The sequence below is a fragment of the Bos javanicus genome, chromosome 20, assembly GCF_032452875.1.
Source record: "Bos javanicus breed banteng chromosome 20, ARS-OSU_banteng_1.0, whole genome shotgun sequence".
NCBI lineage: Eukaryota > Metazoa > Chordata > Mammalia > Artiodactyla > Bovidae > Bos > Bos javanicus.
Window position 1 is genome coordinate 31,139,099 of NC_083887.1, and position 24,055 is coordinate 31,163,153.

Genomic DNA, 24,055 nt, shown 5'->3' on the forward strand with positions numbered 1-24,055 from the left:
TTGGTCATTGATACGTTAATGCTATTTTAAGGGGGAAAACATAGTACTCAATTTTGAAGATAAATCTAAGGTCAGTGAGTGAGACTGGCCAAAAACAATAGGAGATAAGTGCCGCCCAAGGTTATATTTCTCTTCAAGTCATTGCCGAAGGAGCAGCTCTAACTTGGATATATGAAAGGGTGACTTACGATAGCAGGTCAATTTTTTTTTTAACTGAGTGTTTCATTTGACTATTTTTCCAGTTTGTTCTCAATTGTTTCTAGACTCCTATATTACCTGGCCAGTTCATAGATTTTTTTTTGAAAATGCCTGAGCTTTTAGGAAGATAGAACTGCTCTGTTTGTCCTGAATCCTACTTTTGACATGAAAACTGTTCATCTTCCTTGGTGTTAAACCAGTAAGAAATATGTAAACTCATATCATGGAGCATGGAGATACAAAGATTAAAACCTTTGTAGCAGAAAGAGTTAAAATTGGTTGTCAGTGGAAGTAAAGTTGAGGTATAGCAGGGATGCATGAAACTTTAATGACCAATTTTGTTGTCTTTAAATTTACTTTAAATTTTAAGAGCAAAAGCAGTGCCAATAATGGAAAAAGTATAAAATTTGAATTTTAAGTCTTTTGTGGTATCAGATACACATATATGAACGTCAGTACAATCAGTCAGTCTTCCTAGATGAGAAATGTACAGGGTCCTATGTGAGCAGGGAAGTAATTAGAAATAAAATGTTCTAATTATAAAGTACTTCATGCCTGGCATTGCTAAACACTTGACCTGTAGTTAACTCACTTAATCCTTGGTGGTTGTAACATACTACGTTTATCCCCATTTTATACATAGCTTAACAGAGGTTACATGACTTGTCTTAAGGTCACACGTGCGTAAGTAGACCCAGCATAGGGTTGGAGCAGCATTCAGGCCGTTTGTTAGATCTAAGCCCTGGTTAACTACTGCCTTGTGAGAAGCCCCTTAATGTGAGTGCTCTGCTGTTCTTTAAAAACTGCAGTGAAAGTGAAGCTTCCTGAGTACTTCTTTGGCTATATCACCCAGTCTTTGATATTCAGTGTTTTTCCATTGTCTTATTAAAAATATTTTATTTCTTTTGATTTTCTCTTTACCTTGAGTGTTGGAAGTGTTGCTGAAATGTTAACCTTTTGCATCAGGGATCTTAATTACCTCTATAGGAATCAAAACTGAAGCTCAGGGAGGTTTAGTAATGTCCAGGGTCACAAATGTCCAGGCCTGTCTTGTTCTGGACAGCTAGATGCCAGAGTTGGTGCCATCCTATTCCTGAAAGATACTCTGATCAATAGTTCCACAAATACTCTTCATAATTGGCACTATGCAACTGGGTACCTGTACATATTTTATGCAGAAATGAACAGATTATCTGTTTGCTTTCTGCTAACCTCGGGTAAATGATGGGGAGAGCTTGCCTTAATGTTTTTCTTTGTATTTATTCTGGTTCTTGGTGTAAGTTTGGGAGAGAGAGTTAATTTCCTTATGCCTAACAATCATAAATGACTTGTAACTTTCTGTATAGTACTGAAGGTAGGAATGTTTTTTTCTCTTTAGAAAATTGTTGTGAAGTGTTTGCATTAATGACTTGATGTATCTGTGTCATACAAAACTTTTTTCTTTTTGAAAGGCCACATCTATCCCCAATTTCTCTTACATGGGAGCACGCCTCTGTAACTACCTGTCCCATCATCTGACAATTAGCCCACAGAGTGGCAACTTTCGCCAATTGCTACTTCAAAGGTCAGTGTGAACGTATGAGAGTGAAGGAGAACTCCTAAACATGCTAGAATTTGACCATTCTTCTTGCTAAGATTGCACTTCACAGGAAGTTTCTGGGAAAAATAGGGCAGACCATTCTTATTTTTGAATATAGTATTAAAAGTTTATACTCATATATAGCAGTCTTTTTTCGGTAATGGTCTCTGCCTTTGGTTTTGTGCCTGGAAGGGCCTTTTCTTTTTCCAAGATCTTAAAAATGGTCATTTTACATATTTCTTTGTACTTACTTTTGGCTTGAGTAAGGATCTAATTTCACTTACTGCCACACATTTAACCAGTTTTTCCCATACTACATTTTTGAATGATCCATTCCTTATTGACTAGAAGTGCTACCTTTATTGCACTACATCCTTACATTTGGGTTGATTCTGGACTTTAATTATATTCTATTCATTACTTTTTCTCTTCCTGATTTATTACCACGCTATTAAAAAGCTCTTAATTTCCTCACAACTAGTCTAGTTAGTTCCCCATTTTGTATGTGTGTGTGTGGTCTTCTTTGCTACTCTGCCATGTTTATTTTCTCCAGACTTTAGAATCAGCATGTGAAATTACAGACCTTGTTAGTATTTATTGATGTTTTGGCATGACATTGAATTTATGAGCTAATACAGGGAAATTTTCTTATAATTTGAGTTTTTTAATCAATAACATTGTTTTTGAGTTTATTATAATTTGTCTATTAGCTCTTTGAAAATACTTTTAATGGTTGCAAAGTATTCCATCATGTGGTTAAACTGCACTTTAACAGAATAGATTCCAAAAGTACACTCCAGAGACACTTAAAATTAAGTTTTTGGTGAAGGTGAAACTTCACATAGTTTAGTAGAAGACAAACTGTGCTGCTGACGTAACTGGCTAGTCATTTGGGGTGGGGGAAAACAAAGATGGATTCTTGTCTTACTCTCTACACCAAAAAGTATTTCAAATATAAAAAACAGTAAATACTAAGGAAAAATTGACAAAAAAAAATTGGTTGGCAAAGCCCTTTAAAGTAAGACATAATACCCACAGGCCCTAAAAGAAGAGATTAAACTTAATATAGATTATAAAATTGGGGGGGGTCATAATTTATATGAAGTAAATTAAAAATAGAGAAATTTGTAACACATGGCAATGAGCCCATTTATTTAATATGAAAAGAGGGGCCTCTTAGGAATGAGTAAGAAAAAGGCAAGTATTTTAGTAGAAATATTTGGAATGACTCCAGATAGGTGCAGTTTGGGAAAATGTAAATGACAAATTTATAAAAAGATAGCTAATCTACCTAATAATTAAAGAAGTACAAGTTAGAGCTTCTGGGAAGGTGTAAAAGTAGGCATTTGAAGAGGTAGAATGGCAGAAAGGCTTGCTTATCTTCCCTTGTGCTGCTCACCCTTGGAAATGGCCTGAGCCCCCTCTCTTGGGAATTCTGATACTAGACTGAAGTGGAGCCTGGGCATGGTTTATAAAGCTCTCCCAAGTGATTCTACTGTGTAGTCATGGCTGAGAACCAGTCTTCTGACTCTTCTGATTATATACCCACTGTGTATGCTTCTCTAGTATTGGCATATGGTCAAAGCTATTAACATGGAGAAATGCTACTCATGTAACAAGCAAAAAGGTAGTAATCTTATTAACTGAAAAATGTAGGCATACTTTGAAAAAAAACAGAAGTTACCTTTACAGCAGTCACCTCTAGGTTGTAATGTCTTTTGTTCTTTTTATTTCAAAAAGGTTAAAACTAAAATATAACCATGTGTTGCTTTTATAATTGAAAATCTTTAGCTTAAAGTTTTAGGGTCTTTCCTCTCACCAAGATAATCAGTCATGCACAAGGGTTGGGATTTACATTTGTACATAACTGACGTATATTAATGTATAATCTAGTAGCATTGATAGAACCAAAAGGTTACTTCATCAAAGCTCTTTCCTGAAAAGTCATGACAGGAAGGGCAGACAAAGGAAAGTAGCCAAGGTGCATGGTTAACTGAATTGGCATTAATTAACTGATCCTTTCCATTATTAACCAAAGTATTCTATTTATAGATAATCCCAGCTTTTTTTCTGATGAATTAATTTAATATGTTTGAAAAGATAACCAACAGTGCTTTCTTAAAAAGCCTAGTGAGACAATAAAATGAGGTGGTGGGTTTTTGTTTTGTTCTTTTTTAGTGCCAATATACAACAAACCTCTTGAAACCTGTGCTGCTGTAGCTTGTTACAGACTTGATCTAATAGGCTTATTTTCAACTATTGTTACCAATTTCTTAAAACTAGGAATCATTGTATGAAAGATAATACATATTCTGATCTCTGCAATAGACAGGAACACTTTTATTACAGAAAATCAAAATGTTGGTGCATTGTGCTCGCCTCTGTATTGCTTGTGAACAACCACACTGACAAATGGTTATCTTACTTGATTATTTTTTTTTAAAAAGCAATATGAGATTACAAAAGGTATGTCTTTATTAGATGTCGGACTGAATATGAAGTTAAAGATCAAGCTGCAAAAGGGGATGAAGTGACTCGAAAACGATTCCATGCATTTGTACTCTTTCTGGGAGAACTCTATCTTAACCTGGAGGTGAGTACTTTTCGGTAGTGACAAAGCCTAAGAATATAAATTGATCTCAAGGGATTTGTGTTTACCGTAGCCTTTTACAACATCAGGGATGAAATGGGAGAGGAAAAAAGTCTCAGTACCTACTCATGGTAGTTGTGGTGGTAGTTGTTGTTCAGTCGCTAAGTTGTGACTAACTCTTTTGTGACCCCGTGGACTGTAGCCCACCAGGCTCCTCTGTCCATGAGATTTCCCAGCAAGAATACTGGAGTGGGTTACCATTTCCTTCTTCGAGGATCTTCCTGACCCAGGGATCAAACCCACATCTCCTTCATTGGCAGGCAGATTACTTACCACTAAGCCACCAGGGTCTGTCCTCAAATGGAACACATACACCATTCTGTCTTCCTGTTCATGGGAAGGGTGTTGGGAGATGGTTACTAAGCACTTTAAAGTCATTATATACTTTTTGAAAGCCACGGTTTACATGTGATTTTAAGCTTTTGGAATACAGACAATCACACTTTTTTGAATCCTTGTTTCATAAATATTAGCACACTTAGTTTGTTGACTTTCAGATGGTGACTCAAAAGCAGCTTGTCCTACGGAGCACAAAGTTTTGAGTGAAGAGAGGAGAGATTAAAGTTTCTGAGGTTGTTTTTTTCACCTAACTCACCCTCTGTAGTTTTTTGGTCCTATTGTATGTATTAGTTTTCCACATAAACTGTATTTGTATGAAGTCTGCTGCTAAATTGGTGGTATACTTGAGTAAGTATATGCTTGTTGGTAGGCAACAGAAGTGCTGAATTACTTTGTAATGGGCTTGCTTGTTTTTCTTTTGACTAGTTACTCCCAGGTATAGGTATAGGGTCTTAAAACCCTGATTTGGGGACTTAGTATTGTAAATGCCACTGAAAAGACACATGAATCTACCATCAAATGTACGTCTCAGTGCATCTAGATCTTTGTCCAGTCTTGTGCCTGATTTACCATCCATTTTTACCACAGATAGCCTTAATTTAAAAAAAAACTCATGCCTTAATCTTAGTTTATTTGATATTAAGCCAAATAAGAGCACCAATATCAATTGTGCTTTAAATGAATTGTTACTTTAAGAATGCTGTTGAATTTCCTGTGTAGAAATAATAATATGTGTAGGGAGAATGATAAAGATAAGCCATGACTCCTGCGTCTATAGTTCAAGTCAGAGAGCCAAGATACATGTTCCATTCTGATATAAATTAAAGTGTTTTAAAATAGTATAAAAAGCCAAAAAAAAGCTCTGTGTTCCCCAAAAGATATTAACTTTATAGACTAGAAACTCCTTTATGAAGCGGTAAAATTAAGAGGCTTAAATTATCCTGACTGTGTGTTTGGTTTTAACCTAAAACACTTTATTTTTCCAACATTTTGTTAAACCATTTATATATGTGTATTTTGGCATGGTTGCTTTTTCTTTTCTTTTGCCCCAAAAGATTAAAGGGACAAATGGACAGGTTACAAGGGCAGACATTCTTCAGACCGGTCTTCGGGAGTTGCTGAATGCCCTCTTCTCTAATCCTATGGATGACAACTTAATCTGTGCAGTAAAATTACTGAAGGTGGGTTTTACTTACTTTTTTTCTTAAAATTTAAAATGTTTTATCCCTCTAGTGCATAACTTAGAGGAAGGGAAGTACAATACATATACAAATTCAAGATTAAGTTATCGAAGTTAAACACTTTTTTTGTCTCTCGAATTTAAATATTGGAAGAGCAGTATATACTTACTGCTTAATATAAGCAGCAAAATTTAAAAGTAAAAAATGGAAGTTCTTCACCCTTTCTGTAAAGTCCCTTTTCTTCCTTTCCTCTGTATGTATGCTCTCATCAGATCTTATTCTGTTGTGGTTTGTTTTTTTTTAATCACCAAATGAGAATCTTGGATTTTTGCATGGCTCTTTTTTCAGTAGCTTCCTAGTGTTGCATTGTATGCATGCGCATTGTTTATCCATTCCGTACTTGAACAGTTATTTTCAGTTTAGCCACTGCAGCACTGTCAGTAATCTTTAATTGTATCTTCATATATGCAGTTGTTTATGTAAGTTAAATTCCTACACATAGATTTGGTGGCTTAAGGAGCATGTATACCTCAATTTGATAGGTAATGCCAAATTTCCCTTCCAAATGCTTATTAACCAGAGTGTATTCCCAGCAACAGTGAACGAGCATACCTCTTTCCCCGTATCCTTAATCAGTGATGGGAGAATCAATCCTAGATTTTATCATTGTGATGAGTAAAAACCAAAACATTTTAATTTGCATTTCCTTGTGAATTTAAGCTTTTTTTGGTTTATAAGCAATTTTTTTTTCCCACAGTTTCTGTGAATTACCTGTTTCTATCCTTAACTTTTTCCTGATGAAGTTTGTGTTTTTTAAGTTCTGAGTTTCTATACATAATGGATGTTGTATATATTAAAAAGTGTTGGTTAAAATTGTATACCTATTTTAGTCATACAGCAAATCTGTATAGTCATTGGCATATAAAACCTGTGATTAAATTTCTGCTATAGTTCATTCCTTTTCCTTGTCAAGAAGAACAAAGGTGTAGTGATTCTTGAATATTAGATGGTAGAAAATAATTGGGAATATTTATGTTGCTAAATTCATCCTGTTTAAAGAATGCTTGAACTGCTAAGATCTTTTTAGAATTTCAATACTTCATTGAATTCCTTTTTTTTTTTTTAACTGATATTTGCTTGTTTAGTTGACAGGGTCAGTTTTAGAAGATGCCTGGAAGGAAAAAGGAAAGACTGACATGGAAGAAATTATTCAGAGAATTGAAAATGTTGTCCTAGATGCAAATTGCAGCAGGTAGGAAAAGAACTAGTATAGACAGCCAGTAGATATTCCTTGCTTTTTCTTTGGGGTGTTTTTAATCTGTTGTACTTTATCGGAATAATCTTAATAGATCCACAGAAATTTCTTCCTTTATCTATGGATTCTGCTCACCTAGCCACTTCCTTCAATTATGCTTATAAATAGAAGTTAAGATATTCCTATGGGAGTGTGAGTCCATTAAAAAAAAAAAGATTCATACTTTTAAATTCAATAAATACTTGGATAAAGTACAACTGTAAATCCAGTTGGAGGTATAAAAATGTTAGCAGGATCCCACTGCCTTTGAGAACCATATATAGTCACAGTTACCTAGAACAAGTATCAAGGCTGTTTATTCCCAAAAAAGACAGCAGGAGCTAGGCAGTGGGGTACAAGCACATAGCTTACACCTCAGTGCATGCGAGAGCAGTTTGTATCCTTTGGCCAGTGCTGGATGCTGCTGACCAAGTGTGGCTCTTAGAGGTGAGGACTGGCCCTTCAGTGGGCGGCACTGTGGGAGTCTGACCTCGATAAAGCGGAAATTGCTGCCACACACAGTGAGGCTAAGGTAAAGATCTAGAAGTGGTTCTTTGAAGTCCCTCTCCCTCCCGTGGCTTCAGGTCATCTTTTCCACAGCACCATCAGTGAGGGTCAAAGGCACACAGATCTCACTGGAGATCAGCTACCCTCCTGCGAGAGTCTGAAGGGTACTATTGCCATTGGAAGGAAGAAATTGTTCCCCAGGTCAAGGAGACGAAAGAAGTACTGACTGTAGCCCTGGCACCAACCTTCTGGGGCCTTTTCAAGCATCTGGAAAGGGTCTCTGAAAAGGCTAACAGGGAGCTGAGCCTGCCAACTGGCATTCCCATTGTCTATGAATTGGACAGAAACATGAAGCCCAGCAAGCCTGTGCAGTTCCTAGGGCATAAGGAGACAGTGTGTAAAGCCATGGAAGCTGTGTGCCCAGGGCAAGGCCAAGAAGGAAAAGCAAGCAGCAGACTAGTCCCAAGGATACCCTCCCTGCCCCTCCCATTCCTTTGCACTTCCCCCTTGCACATGTCACAGCGACCACATCTGTGTAAGTGGCAGCTCCGGATGGAGACTGGTGGCTCCCCATTTTGTATTAGCTATTTTGTCTATTGCACCCACTCCCTTCATACACTCTAGTTAGAACAGCACATCTGGGGCAGGGTCCTCAGTCTAAGCTGAGGGAAGCCTTGTTCAAGAAGGTCAACAGGTAGTAATTCAGGGGCATTTGTCAGTGCTTTGTTTATTACAAGGCCTTGTTTGAATAATGGTAGGGTAGCCATGTTAAGGTGTGAGCAATGAGGGGAGGCAGGAGAGCCTATTTGTGTTTCCAAGGGCCAGTCCTGTACTATCCTGTAGTCAAGTGACTGCATGGCTCTAGTCATTGCAGTGGGAAATGAATGTAACCTGTGATGATTCAAAGAAATATTTCTTCCCTGGCTCCAGGAGATTGGGATTGATCCTGAATGTTTCTGTGTTGTCTTTATTTTTACAAAAAGTTGTATAATTAAAAACATTCTGGAGTTGCTGGTGGCAGTTTCAATATTACCACATGTGGTCATCACAAAATAAGCCGTTCCTTACACCACCATGGGATAAGCTCCTTAACTTCTAAAGTGTAAGGAGTTCATGTTTTGATGTAAGTTAGAATTCCTCCCCTCCTTATTTTATGGCAGTGAAATGCCTCTTGATCAAGTCCAAGTATGTCTTTCATTGTGCCCTGATTTCTGAATCTTGTTCCAGTTGCTTGGCCTGCCACTTGGACCCACAACTCATTTGAGCGTAACTGTACCAAATTTTTTTTCCAGATCAGTATAATAAAGGAGTGATATTCATTTTTTAAAGGAGATAAATTTGTTTCATTATAGGAAATGTCTAGTAAATCAATGCATGTTAAATTTTTTAAACAAAGTTTTAAGCATCTGTGATATATTAGAGAATGGTAACGCTTGCTCACCTTAACTCATTTTTAACTTTTGTCTGCAGAGATGTAAAACAGATGCTTTTGAAGCTTGTAGAACTCCGGTCAAGTAACTGGGGTAGAGTCCATGCAGCTTCAACATACAGGGAAGCAACACCTGAAAATGATCCTAATTATTTTATGGTATGCCAGTGGATGCATTTTAAGTTTGGTTATTGCTTGAATTCAGATTCTGGTAATTTGTAGATAAGTTACATAAAGCAGAATTTAATATAACAGTTCTTCACTGACTTAGGGTCACATGGCAGCCATGGAATCCTTAGTGAAAGGGTAGACTAGAGAAATAGCCATTTAAAGGCAAGGGAAATTGATAAGGCTTGGCTTGCACTTGGGTGAATGTAGGGATTCCTTGAAGCAGTTTTTCCAGAGAATTCATGATCAAAGGCCTGTATCTCAAACTTTTACTGGCATTTTGTAGTAAATTAAGAAAATGAAAATCGTTACCAGGCCAGTGATGCTCTGAAGCTCTCAATAAGATAGGCATAAAGAAACCTTGGAGGAATGCTTTTATTATAATCCAGTCTTGGAGATGGCTTTAAAGAAAAAATGGTGGTGGGAACCACAGCTAAAAATCAGTTGACTTTAAATCACAATGCACAACAGACCAAGTCACTTAGAGTGTGACGGGAAGTAGACAGGGTTAGACATAGGAGCTGGAGACAAGGAAACAGTCATCTAAAGACTGTAGACTTTTGCAGTGAAATGGAAATGGCTGCTAGGAAGTTTTTTGCTTGTTACTGCATCATCAGTTACAGTTGAGTGACCTCAGCCATGTTCTATTAATGTGCTTTTAAAAAATCAATTCTGAAATAACATATTTTAATCACTCTTGATTCCTCCTAGAATGAGCCAACATTTTATACATCTGATGGTGTTCCTTTCACTGCAGCTGATCCAGGTATGTCATCTCAGCCATTTTCTGCCCATTTATTGGTAAGATATTGAATTACAGAAACCATACCCTCACCGGCATGAAGTTGTAGCTTTTTGAAGAATTCACATCATTGTAAAATATAGGGTAAAGTTTTGTCTCGCTAGAATATTCTCACAGTTACCGTTTGGAACCACTTCAGGTTGAACATCTGATTCAGTATATAGTACCTTGTCACCTTAACAGTGAAGGATTGGAAGAATCCCTCAATTAAATGCAACCATTTTTATCTTTTCTCTAATACTTTATTTTTAATACTCTAAACTTTCAGGTAGTTAGAATGAAAGGGAAGGATGGTTCTAGTTCACTATGTAGTCTGCAGCTTTCATTGGTACAGGTTAATACTTGCAGATACTAAGAATTGTGGATTTTATTAATAGTTGGGTCAGTTAATTAAAATCTAAATCTGTGCACACTACTCCTTCCAGAAAAGGGCCATTTGTAAAATGATTGCTTTAATTGTGGTAAACAGAACTGAACTGTGAGCAACAGAAAATTTTCCCACTTAGTACAACCTTAACAGCCAGCTTATCAGAATTTTCTCATTTGTTTCCTCTGGATTGCAGACACTGACTGTCCTGTGCCTCTAGCACAGAGGTCAAAAGAACTGCTTAACTTCTCAACTTTATGAATTACAGACATAAGTACAATTTAAAGTTGAAAAGTTAAGCAGTTCTTATGACCTCTTTGGTGGTTTTTATATTGTTGAGTATTTCAAAACTGGCCACCAAAAACCTGGCCAGTTTGATTCACTGTCAAGATAATCCAATTTCACTATATCATTATATATCTTGGGTCTTTTCCAAGAAATAAAACTGTATAGATAATACTAAGCCATTTTCTGTTACTGTAATTGATCTTTCACCCTCAAGTCCAGTCCTTCCATAATGTCCCTCCTAGGATACTTACTATCCTGACGTTGGTGTCATTGTGTTGTCTTTTTACTTCATATTTCTGTAAGTTATAGGTATTAACCATACACAGTAGTATTAACCTAAAAGGTACCTTATTGTGCATGTCTTTCTGCAGCTTATTTTTTTACTCAGTATTTTTGGTTTTTGTTTGTGTTGAGATACATAAATGCCAAATGATAATCTACTGAGAGTAAACCATAATTTATAGATTCCATCCCCGTTGGGCCCCGCCCCCCCCCCCCCCCCCGCCGTTATTTTTACAATGCGGGGGGGTGGTTCGCACTTATTACTACCCATAATACCATGCAAACAAACCTTTAAGAATCTGTGCATATAGAGAAATTTCCTTAGGGTAAAGAAGTAGAATTGTTAGATTATAGGCAATATACATCTTCAGCTTCACTAGATGTTGCTAATCTGCTTTCCGTCATGATTATACAGCTTTATATTCCCACCAGCAGCATATGAAAGTTCCTGTTTCCCATTGTTGGTAACACTTACTATTACCAGACTTATTTTTCTTTCACCAGACCTCTTTTTCTGGTTTCTGTTTTGTTTTTATTAACCTTTTGATTTCTTTGAGAATCACCTGCTTGTGTCCTTTTCACATATCTCTATTGAATCATTTGTTTTTCTTACTGATTTGTAATTACTTACATGGTCTGGAAAGTGATCCTTAGTTTCTCCCAGTATGTGCTATCTTTGCATTTTTTTGTCTTATGTAGAAGCTTTGAGTGTTAGAGTCTTATGTGTGTCTATGACTTAGTTTCCTTACTACAGTCAAATTCTATTGTTTTCTAAACCCTGTTTGTTTAATCCATCTGGCTAACTCTTGTATGTGAGATATGGTAGGAATTAAATATTCTATAGTTTCTCATTTCAGCACAGATGATGCGTCCTCTCTTGGATAAAATATCCCTCTGTGTACCGTGTAACGCCTATAACTTTCTGTCTTATTCCTGTGTCTGTGGATCTTCGTTTGTCTTGACATCAATACTGCATTCTTTTAAAATTTTATTAATTTTCTGGCTCTGCTGGGTCTTTGTTGCTGCATAGGCTTTCTCTAGTTGCGGGGAATGGTGGCTTGTCTCTTGGCTCAGGGGTTCTAGAACACACAGGTTTAGTTGCTCCGTAGCATGTGGGATCTTCCTGGACCAGGGAACAAACCTGTGTCTCCTACATTGGCAGGTGGATTCTTAACCACTGGACCACCAGGTAGTCCCAATACTGCATTCTTAGTTATTCTAACATACTGTAAATCTTGCTGTGTCTGGTAAGACAGATTTTCCTTCTTCCCCTTACTCTTTGAAGCTGCCTTGATTCATTTTGGTTCTTTGATCTTCCTTTTTGTCTAATCTGTCTTTCCTACTTATTTCTGGTGACTCTGGAAATTCATTTTAGTTTTCAAATAGTTTTGTTTCTGAATTTTGTTCAAAGTATCTTGATCTTAAAGTTTCAAGGCCTTTTTTCTCATTATTCTAAATATGCTTAGTTTTGCTCCATATTTTAATTCTAACCCTACTGTTTCTTCTGTCATATACAAAATTAATTCTTTATATTGTGATATTTTTTGCAATCTCATAATTTAGCTTTCTTAAACTTTTGAAATGTTTTCAAACTTACTTTAAAGCTACGAAAGTAAAAACAGTGGAAAGAACATCCATCTGCCTTTTACTCAGATGTATCTCTTTGGTTAACAGTGTTTTCTATTTATAATTTGTTCTTTCCACATTCACTTTTTCCTTAAATCATTTGAAGTTACATATATTATGGCCCTTTCATGACTGCTCTAGCATTCTAACTACTGCCTGTTTTTTATGAAAAAGCCTTGTGACTTGGATTATAGGAACATGTATCCAAAGGGGAGTTTGTATTTGCTGTGTCAGGAGCCACAGGAGTAACACTGGCTTGGGAAATAAATAAATAAAATATTTTTATTTTCTTGTCATAGATATTCTTTATGTGGATAATAGTAATTTGAAATGCATACCCATTGTTAAAAATTCTCTGGGGAATTATCCTTCAATTAAAAATAATTTTAAAAAATTATCTAGGGAACCAGTTTCTTCACAGTTCTTCTGTCCTGATTCCAAACGCAGGCAAGGACAGCCAAGCTTCTTTTCCATCTCCCTTTACAACTGAGGTTTTTCATTTTTTTCTTGGTTCACCTTTTGCTTGAAATACCAGTTCTTTGTCCTGGGTTTGTGTAGGTGAGATGGACGTGGGGCATGAATTCCATCTCCCTGTTTCACGTGGACTCAAGACCTTGCCTTCTGACCGTCTGTGGGTTTTAAAATCCAGGCTCTTTGTTCCTAAGACCGCTTGGTCTACCAGCCTCCCAGCCGTAAGAGTTATGTCATCTGGTGACGTGAGCGGGTGTGTGTGTGAGTGAGTGAGTAAATGTGAACTCATTCATACATTTAAGAGAGTGTTTTATCTGTTGCTTTATTTATTGCAGGACCGTCTTATAGTTAAAATTATCTCAAATACCAAGATTGGATATCAAAAATATCACTAGCCCTTTGAACTGGAATTAGTTTTATAGAGACTAACAATCTTGGAAAAACATGGTCTCTGTCAAGTTTAATGTAATTATATCATCCTCTTGAAATTTGAGGTAGCTGTTCACAAGAAACTGACTGTAAGATAACTAGTTCTAATATACACTGACCCATTTTACTAATAAGGGGTAAGGGCTTTATACATACTTGTTCATCTTAAAAGATACTCAGTAACTCTGCCTAAGACATTGGCAGATAGAGAGCCATAATACCACCTTCTTACTGCCTTAGAAAGCCCAACCAACGGAAAGCTCCTGTTACTGCTAAGTCGCTTCAGTCGTGTCCGACTCTGTGCGACCCCACAGATGGCAGCCCACTAGGCTCCTCTGTCCCTGGGATTCTCCAGGCAAGAGTACTGGAGTGGGTTGCCATTTCCTTCTCCAATGCATGAAAGTGAAAAGTGAAAGTGAAGTCACTCAGTCCTGCCCGCCTCACAGCAACCCCATGGACTGTAGCCCATCAGGCTCCTCCGCCCATGGGATTTTCCAGGCAAGAGTACTGGAGTGGGGTGCCATTGCCTTCTCCGAGGGGAAAGTTGGTATAGCTGAAACACTTACCAGGTATCCACCTTCCATCTATCTCTAAGAGAGAGGGAAGAAAAGAAAATCTCCTCTACTCAGAACATTTGCTAGGTTAGCCTCCTCTGAGAAACTTTGAGCAATGATGGCTCTTACCTGCTAGCCAGATAGCTGAGGAATAATGGAGCCAAAAGCTAGGAGGTTCAATTGAAATCCCTCCTTGTGGAAGGACAAACAGCAGTATGGAAGAAACAAGTTAGGACAGTATCTTTTCTGATGGAAAGAAACAGAGAATGTAAACAGCACACACATGGTTGTGAAGTGTACTCTGATATGTTCATAGTGGCTTTGAGTCCCATCATATATTTAGAGGAATATTATACTGTTCACCTCTGAACTGCACAGGTCTGTGTCTATGTGATTTTTTTCACTAAATGTGTACTACAGTACTTATGTAGGGTTAGCTAAATCAGCAAATACAAAGGAACCGTGTATAAGGAGGGCCAACTAAGTTACATACGAATTTTTGAGAATGTGGAAGGTCAGTGACCAATAAGGGTCAATTGTATAATTTATGAGCACATGGTGTACAGGGGAGAGAGAAAGCAAACCAGTTAGAATGTAAGTTGTGTAAAAGATATTCTTAAATATGTAAATGGAACCTTAACTGCTATTTAAATATATCTACTTAAAAATCATAATATTAAAAACAAAATTTAGGGGTAACTTGGCTGTTTCATACAAATATTTTTAGTATTAAAATTTTTTATTTTTTATAGATTACCAAGAGAAATATCAAGAGTTACTTGAAAGAGAAGACTTTTTTCCAGATTATGAAGAAAATGGAACAGATTTATCAGGGGGTGGTGATCCGTAAGTTCTTCAGATCCTTTTTTTGTTTTGAGGGTTTGGTTTTTTTTGGATTTTTGTTTTCATTTTTCTGTTTGGCCATGTGATGCAGATTGCAGGCGAGATCTTAGTTCCCCTGCAGGGATTGAACCCATCCCCCCTGCAGTGGAAGTATGGAGTCCTCAAAACTGAACTGCCAGAAAATTCCCATCTTTAGCTGCTTTCTTTGTGAATTCCTGTGGCCATAGTTTGTGGATGGAGTTTATAGACTAGAAAAGATGATGAAAGAATATGCATTTTGATTTAATGATGTTAAAGTAATATATATGTAGTTACTTACTAGAAATTTTCAGAAAATCATATTAGAGAAAACAATATGAAAATTAAATATAGTTAAGGTGAAAAAACTATTAATGTAGCATATTCAAACAGTTTTTATAAAATAGATTCTATTAACTTTAATACTATAAGATCTTGGGCAAGTTCTATGCCTTTTTCTCCATCTATTGAATAGGAATAGTAGTACCCCTCCTTGAATATTTTTGAGACTTAAATGAGATACATAAACAACTTGGAGTAGCTGCCTGGCACACAGTAAAAGTCTCAAAGCTTGGCTGTTAAGGGATTAAAGTTAAAACACAGATAACTATATGAAAATGTTTGGACTGATAGACATATAAGACATATAAATTATAGTCCTATATCCCATATCTCAGTCTTTACCTGCCATTCTTTATGACAAAAGAAACTTTTATTGTATTGCTCACTTATCATTAGATCATACTACATTTGTATATAGAAAGACCAGGAACTTGAGGTTTAGTCCCAGTTCTGTTAACAATTCATGTGAATTTGAACAGGCTACTTAGATTCTCCTCTTCATAAGCAGAGGGCAGAAATAAATCCGTGACTTCAGTGTTTCTTATCCCATCTCATGTATTGTAGGTTTAAAAAAAAAAAAAAAAAGAATCACATTTATTCTTTCTCCAGGTAGTGACATTTTAAATATGTCTGATTTTCTGATAGTGTCATACTTTTATATACTAGCTTAATAGAGAAAAATACAGGGATGTGCTTCCAAGCACAGTTAGGAAGGTTCAACCCTGCTGAGAGCACCAGTGGAAACTGAAAGTTGTCCTTCCATTAAATGTCAGGTTATCCTCTACAGTTTAGCTTGGTAAGCGTTATAGTCTCTTTGCCCTAATGAACTTGAGGCATGAGGAAAGGAGGAGAAAGACCCATCAGCAATTGGTAGGACTGGCAAAATAATTTGTCACGTGTTGGTGGAAAGGGTCCTGGGGGTGGGGAGATACACACTTTCATGACTTAGTATCTTAGACATTTTCTGAATTAAAAAATAAATAAACCTCATCTGTGCTGCTTTCACAGGTACTTGGATGATATTGATGATGAGATGGACCCAGAGATAGAAGAAGCTTATGAAAAGTTTTGTTTGGAATCAGAGCGTAAGCGAAAACAGTAAAGTTAAATTTCAGCATATCCGTTTTATAAAGCAGTTCAGGTTATGGTGATTTAGCAGAACACAGGAAAGCAAGAAAATGTGTCACACTTATACCAAATTAAGGATGTTGAGTTATGTTACTAATGTATGCAACTTTAATTTTGTTTAACATTCTCTGCCAAAATAAACTTTATTCCCTATAACTTAAAATGTGTATATATATATAATAGTTTATTATGTACAGTTAATTCCACTGTTTTGGCTGCAATAAAATCGATTTTGAAAAAAATAAAATGTTGAAAGTAAATTTTGCTAGCTGGTTAGTAGCTTATCCTTACATTCTACTTTTCTTGAGGGAAAAATTCTTTGCCTGGAAATACATATAACTGCAAAATGTAGCATCCTTTCTTAGATATGATTATTATAGCTTTCACTTAGTTTTACATTTAGTCTCAATGAATTGAGTTTCAAATATGAATCACAATCACAAATATCTTTAGAACTTGAAGTCTTAGAAATGTCATTAACAACTGATTTACATGTCCAGATGCTATTTGATACCAAGGGCTTTTAAAATGGCATTTTAAAAAAAAGAACTCCCAACTAAACAAGATCTTCACTGAAGATTTGTTGCAGTTCTAGAATTTTTTTTTAACCTAACCTCATTACTTTAAAAACCTAGAATATTATTCTGCTTCATTTATATGGCTTTCTCATTTTTGTTTTATAGCATAAGTTGCATTGACTTTTTTACTAGAGAATTTTACTAGGTCTTTGTCACTCAAGTTTTCATCTGCTTTATAATCGATAAACCTTGAACCACTTTTCTAATACTTTTACTATAATGTGGTACCACCTCAGCCCTACCTTAGTAATATTTTTACCTATGTCAAAAATCTTTTTCCAACTAACTAAAACTTATGTACAAAAAGATTGCTTGTAAATATGCATGTAAATAGTTCTGTTAATAACCCACTGTTTTACATTTGGTACATCTGTGTCTGCTAATTCAATTAGCTTTCTCACTTTTTGGCTTGTTTGTTTGGTCTGGATTAAAATTAGACTTTAAAAATAAAATTTAAATAGTTTTGTTTCCTCTAAGTTTTTGGAGTAGTATCCTGGAATTCTAAAGAATTTCTGTTGAATTTTTTTACATGACATCATAAAATTAAGATTTGAAATCAAACTACTAGGATAGAAGATATTCAATGTCTGTTGAAATGAGTTTCAATAAACATTCACATCTACTTGGAAAAACTAGCAATTATGAAATGTAAACTGTTAGTGTTCTTATTGTAAAAGGCAAGTATATATGTAATTGGGGTTTTTGAAATTTGTAATAGAATTTTTTTCAAAATGGTGGCTAACATGGTGGCTATTGCCTCAATCTGAAGTTCTCTGAAGGTTGTGCTCACTGAATGAATCTCAGGGATGAGGGGAAGGGCGTGTAGGAAAAAGGCTGGACATTAGGCTGGGGCCAAGAATATGCTCACTGAATATACTTTAAACTTTGTGCAGTTACTCTGTGAATAACCACCCAGTTTTATCTAAATGTTACCAATATGCTATGCTTACAACAGCTAGCAATAGGATCAGTATGTTCCAGTTACTGGTGCTACTTAAGTAACCGGCCAGACTATAACCATTTTATCATGCTCATGTTTCTGTGGCTTAGGAATTTGGACAAGGTACCAGAAGGGGTACTATTTTTCTAGTCTGCAACATTTGGAAAAAGTAAGGTCTAGGGATGGATGGCTAGAACAGCTGGCTGCTGTAATCTTTTAGAGTTGTCTTCATGCACATGGCTGATGACTGGGCTGAGGCCATCCTTGACCTGAAGCACCTACACCTGGCCTGTCCACGTGGCTTAGACTTCTCACAACATGGCAGCTGGTTAAGAGGGGGCATTACAAAGACCCAGGAAGAAGCTGCATTCAGAAGTTGCAAGCAGCATTGCTTCTGCTACAGTCTCTGGGTTCTGAATAGCTTGCTAAAAAGCCATATCAGATAGGAGGCCTTCAAGGAACGTGTGGACATGTTTTAAATACTGAAAGGAAGAGGTGGCCTTTAGGATTGCCATGTCTTCCACAGAACTTACAGATCCGTACATCCTTTGTAACAGGGATTATTAGTACAAATCTTTAATGAGCAAGGACACAAAGGTGCTAGTGAATGTTAGTCTTGTAACAAAGTACAAATATTAGTCTTGGAAGTCGTGTCATTAACTCAGACCCTCTGTCTGTATTGTCAGTGCCCTGCAGCCAGAGACTACCAGGGCCACACCTGTACCTGAATATGTTGAGTTTAGTACTTGTCAAGAGGCAGAATATCCACCATGGGGAACTGTTGCTAAGTCACTTCAGTCGTGTCCGACTATGTGCAACCCCATAGACAGCAGACCACCAGGCTCCCCGTCCCTGGGATTCTCCAGGCAAGAACACTGGAGTGGGTTGCCATTATGTCAATAAGAGTGTTCAAAAGAACCTATATAGGATTGGTGCTTTGATTGGATAATTTGGGAGAGGGCCTAAGAAACTGGAGATTTGCTGTAGCCTGGATGCTGTCAGAAAGCAGGGGAATTGCATGATTAGGTATATTATTCAGTCTTATCTGTCATGAGGATAGTAGGATATGGATTAATTTGTCATTGTTTTTTTAAATCGTCACATTAAGAGAGGATGCTTGGTGTAAAGAGTAAAAAACTGTGGGGCTGAAGGACTGAAAATCGGCTTAAACTGAAAAAGCAGCAGCCCTGCCTGTTAATCAACCTGGGAAGTCAGACACAGATAAAGCCAGCTGCAGCTTAATAGACAATGTTTTTCCCAAGGTCATAACCCCCAGTGTGTGTGTGAGACCAGGGCTTTGTTATCACTGATGCTTTCAGACCTGCTTTGCAGTTCTCATCCATCTTTTGGGGGATACCCAGTTGCTAAACTGCCCTCACCTCAGGATAGCAGCCAGTCCCTTAGCTAAACCCTGTTGCTAATCCTGCTACAGAAAGAGCATCCAACCAGGAACTGGTCTCTCTCCCCTTAGAGCTTCCTCAGAATTTCTCAGCAGGAACTCAGACCTTACAACGAAGATGCCCTCCTCCCCCTGTGGAGAACCTCATTTGAAGTATACTTTCTTGCTTACACATCAAATATTTTGTCAGACTACAGGCTTGAGCCCAGTGGTCTTTAGCTGACTAGACCCTAGCAGATACAAATCATTTAAGGGCATATACACTACTGCTGTATCGTGCCAGCCTAGCAAAATGCCGGCCGGGGACGGACTGGACACTGCTGCTGCATCCAGGCTGTGGGAGGCCATTTTCTGTTAGGTTTGTACTACTGTAAATCCATAGTCACCTTCATTTAGGCTGCCAGTAATCTGTGTTTCTTCATTCTCTTGCTCAATTCAAACCCTGTCTACTCTGTTTGCCTATTTATTCCCTGATGATTTGCTTCACAGAAAAAAAAAAAAGGTCACTAGAGAGATGTTCACAAATGCATCTGAATACACTTCATCCCTCCTCTTCTTCTATAGGAAGCATCCCTCCTATTATTAAAGAACAGTTTTTCAACATGTGCTTGAACTCCATGCCCTCTCTCTCTCACAAACTCTGTTGTTACTTGGTCTGTATTTTTTTTTAAAATATTTCTCCACTGGACCTTTGCATGAGTTTGAATATGCCATTCCTCTCATCAAAAGAAATCTGGCCCTCACATTTCTCCCCAATAACAGTCCTGTCTCTGCTTCCTCATTAGACTTCCCAAGTATTCTTTTTTTTTCCATTCTCTTACCTATTTGCTCTTCAAACCCACTGTATATTCTGCCACTAGTATATACAACAATCCTTATTACAGTCCATGATGATATCCGTGCCATTTAATTGAATAAATATTTAATTGTTTAGCTTGTTCTCTAGGCAATATCTGACACTGTCAATACCAAAATTGAAAATATCCCAAGTGGCGTTAGTGGTAGAGAACCTGCCTGCCAATGCAGGAGACCCAGGAGATGCGAGTTCAATCCCCAGGTCGGGAAGATCCCCTGGAGGAGGGCACAGGTAACTCACTGCAGTATTCTTCCCTGGAGAATTCCATGGACAGACAGCGTGATGGGTTCTGGTCCGTGTGGGCTGCAAAGACAACTGAGCAACTAATACACACACACAGGCATCTAGAATACAATGGCTTGCTTCCTCCATAGCTTTGTGCTGTTTCTCAGGGTTTGGTACCAGTGTTCCTCAAAGCTGAATCCTAAGCATTCTTTTCTCATGTCAGCCCAAAGCTTCAATTAGCAGCTATCACTTTCAAATAAATATGGAGGTCAATATCACTGCTGACCTCCATATTTATTTCTAATATCCTGATTCTAGACCTTTACTAATTTGTTTCCACTGGGAGGTCTCACAAAATTTATGTCATACTATACCCTGAACTTATTCTAAACACCCACCTCTCATTGAGGGCACTGACACCTCTCTACTTTCCCCAACCAGAAACCCCTGGAATTGTTTTAACTCTTACTGTTAAGTCATCTCTAAGATTTAAGAGTTGATCTCCTAAATACTGGAACCGTGTTCTCCATTCTCACTGTCTAGTCTTGAGTCAACGTCATCTCTGCTGTTGCTCTTTCAAAAGCCTTTTGAAAGAGCCACACATTGTTCTCATATCCTTCAATTCACTCTCCATTCAGCACTTGCAGGAATTTTTCTAAAGTACTGGATTGGCACACACACAAAAAAAATCCAATGCAAAAAGCACCACAAAACCCCTCTGTAGTAGACAAAATTTATATATAGGAGGTTCTTACACAGTGGAAGGGGAAAAGATGGGGGTTTGATAGGACCTAAGTTAGCAGTGTGTAATAAAACTGAGATTATAGATCATGGTTATCTGAGGTTATTACACCTGACAAAAGACTGAAGTCAGTTTGCATATCAGACTTTTTAAAATGGAGATGAGTTTAAGGCATTGTATTTTTCTCAGTCCCTCAGTGCTGCCACCTTTGTTTAAAGCCCTTGTAATAGTTTACCACTACTTTTAAGATAAAGTCCATAATTCATAAACCTGTACTGCCTATCTCTATAATCCAGTTTCAAGCTTCTCTCCACCAAGAAGAGCCTTTTTATCCTCTTTAAGTATACTTAGAACAAACTGGCTTTCTTTCAACACTTTTAAGGGAGGGGCCAGATTTTTCCTTTGGGCCTCAGGGCCTTAACATATGCCATAATCTCACCTTGAAACATTTTCCCTCTCTAGGGTATTTAGCTAACACCTACTTACTCTTTAGATTTCAGTGGAAATATTTCCTCAGCCTGGATTAAAGTGAAAGTTGCTCAGAGATTTCCGACCCTGCGACCTCACAGACTATACATTCCATGGAATTCTCCAGACCAGAATACCTGAGTGGGTAGCCATTCCCATTTCCAGGGTATCTTCCCAACCCAGGAAGATTCTCGCATTGCAGTCATATTCTTTACCAGCTGAGCCACCAGGGAACCGCGGTTTAGGTCGCCACTATAAACTCTCACCAGGGCTTCCCTGGTGCCTCAGACGGTAAAGAATCCACCGGCAATACAACAGACTCTGGCTCGATCCCCGGGTGGGGAAGATCCTCTGGTGAAGGCAATGGCAACCCACTCCAGTATTCTTGCCTGGAGAATTTCACTGACAGGAGCCTGGAGCCCTACAGTCCATGGGGTCGCAAAGAGTCGGACACGACTGAGCGACTCGCACACACAAAACTCTCACAGACCTCTGTATTTTATTTTAGGAACACTTACCAAACTTGTGATTAAATTATTGTCTAGTTGTTTCTTTCCAGTTGATCTCTAGCCCCCATCCTCGACCCTGGATCTCATTCCCTGCTTTATCCACGAACACGCTTAGTACATAGTAGACTCTCCACAAATGTTTGTTTCAGTGGCAATAAGATATAGCAGAAGCGTCCATTTGCTGTTTTAAACAAAAATTTTAAAGGTGCAAACACACACTTGAACGACATTTTCTAACATCAAACTAGGAAAGCAGAGGTCTCTATCTTCGGTCAAGTTTTTTTTTTTAACCGCTTTATTGACGTATAATTGTTTAGATTATTTAAATAGTATCACTCCACTAAATTCCAAATCTGTAGCTATCTTGGCTAGAGCATCAAAATGCGCGTCCGCACCAGGCCGGCTCCTTGGGGGGTACCGGAAGTAAAAACCTGAGAGTAGACCACTAACTTCCGGCCAGAGAGCCCCTATCTCCCCTACTTCCGGTCCCGCCCTTCTTTGCGAGAGGAGGGCTCAATTAGGTCAGGACTTCCGGTCTTCCTTTGTAAAAGGGGCGGGTTTCCTAGGGTACGGGAAGGTTTGAGTTTCGACTGTTTGCATTCGGTTCGTCTTCGCGGTTGCAGCTGCAGCTGTTCCTGGCTACTCGGACTTGAAGAGAGACCGCCAAACCTCCTCCCTGTAGCCTTAACTCCTCTCGGTTATGACTTTTCTTTCATCGGGAAACATCACTTGCTGGTAACTTGTCAAATTCAAGAAATACTCCTCGAGAAGCGTCGAAGGCAGGAACACAAGCTGCTACTCCGAGTATTTTGGCAAACTAAAGCACAAGGGCCATTGACTGGCCTCGTTTCCACGACTTTAAAGCTCAGAACTGCTTGCTGTGTGAGTCAAAGACGTTGATTGTATGAGGCTTTTCCTGTAGATATGCGTTTGATGAGGTTCCCGTTAATGTCGAGAACAAAATTTTTGATCAAAGTAGACATGACGCTGGAAATGTAGGTTGGAGGCATATTATTATTATTATTAATGATGGCAAGAACTTAAGATATTCTGTTTCTTGTGTCTGCTTGATTATTTAAATAATCTAAGTAACAATTATACCAGAATAAGCTGTTGGAAAAAGAACCTTGGCTTTAAAATAGAGGCCTTTTTCCAGTTGGTATGAGAAAATATATTTTTCGACTGTGTATCTGCACCTGTTTTTTCTGAAATAGCAAGTGGACCTCGTACGTATATAGGGTACATATAGCCGCAATATAAATATATTTAATGCTGTGAGTATTTATTGCCAGTTAACAAGTATGTAAAAAAGTGATGTAAAGTGGTTGGTATGGTCTGGATTGTGGAAAATTACCAATGAGGGAAATACTGGAAATGGATTGGAGAGGTGGAAAACTGGGAAAAGGTCCCACACGGTTTACAGGAGTGGAGGGGAAAGCTGACCAGAAATAGAAAAGGAAGAGACAGATTTATGGGAGAGACATACAGAATCAACAGGACTTGTCACAAGGGTGTGAAGGGAAACACTAAGAAGTCAAATTGAGATGCCGTTGACTCAAATTGCAAATTCAGGAGAAGCAAGAATTTTAAAATTCACTTATATATTCTTATATATTACTTATATATTTGTGATTAAATAGTTATTGCACCCTTATTATTATTGGCCAAGTATTGTTTTAGATGCCAGGGATACAGTGAATAAGAAAGATGAAGTCCCTGCTCTCATTGAGTTTCTGTCCACGACCCTGGGATCGAACGCGGTTCTCCTTTATCAGATTCTTTATCATCTGAGCCACCAGGGAAGCCCCATGAAAAAAGACAAAAAGCAAGTACATAAATAGAA

The 24,055-nt window shown here is 37.8% G+C and overlaps 2 protein-coding genes and 1 pseudogene across 6 annotated transcripts in view; all 3 read left to right on the forward strand.

Annotated features, from left to right (window-relative positions):
• PAIP1 (poly(A) binding protein interacting protein 1) overlaps nucleotides 1-17,549 on the forward strand; it is a 28,704-nt gene extending 11,155 nt beyond the window's left edge. For all 4 annotated transcript variants that reach the window (XM_061393591.1, XM_061393592.1, XM_061393589.1 and 1 more), the window contains exons 4-11: nucleotides 1,650-1,762; nucleotides 4,259-4,370; nucleotides 5,822-5,947; nucleotides 7,093-7,199; nucleotides 9,219-9,336; nucleotides 10,057-10,111; nucleotides 14,917-15,010; nucleotides 16,376-17,549. In XM_061393591.1, the coding sequence (XP_061249575.1) occupies nucleotides 1,650-1,762; nucleotides 4,259-4,370; nucleotides 5,822-5,947; nucleotides 7,093-7,199; nucleotides 9,219-9,336; nucleotides 10,057-10,111; nucleotides 14,917-15,010; nucleotides 16,376-16,469 (819 nt within the window). In that variant the 3' untranslated portion in view covers nucleotides 16,470-17,549. The remainder of the gene's footprint in view (nucleotides 1-1,649; nucleotides 1,763-4,258; nucleotides 4,371-5,821; nucleotides 5,948-7,092; nucleotides 7,200-9,218; nucleotides 9,337-10,056; nucleotides 10,112-14,916; nucleotides 15,011-16,375) is intronic.
• Nucleotides 7,387-9,212, forward strand: LOC133233311 (phosphoglycerate mutase 1-like; annotated as a pseudogene).
• A 5,219-nt stretch (nucleotides 17,550-22,768) lies between the features above and the next one.
• C20H5orf34 (chromosome 20 C5orf34 homolog) overlaps nucleotides 22,769-24,055 on the forward strand; it is a 30,846-nt gene continuing 29,559 nt past the window's right edge. The window contains exon 1 of one of the 2 annotated variants that reach the window (XM_061393586.1): nucleotides 22,769-23,094. The gene's annotated coding sequence lies outside the window, so the exon portion shown is untranslated. Of the gene's footprint in view, nucleotides 23,208-24,055 lie in introns of both variants that reach the window. The other variant, XM_061393587.1, reaches the window with a different exon arrangement.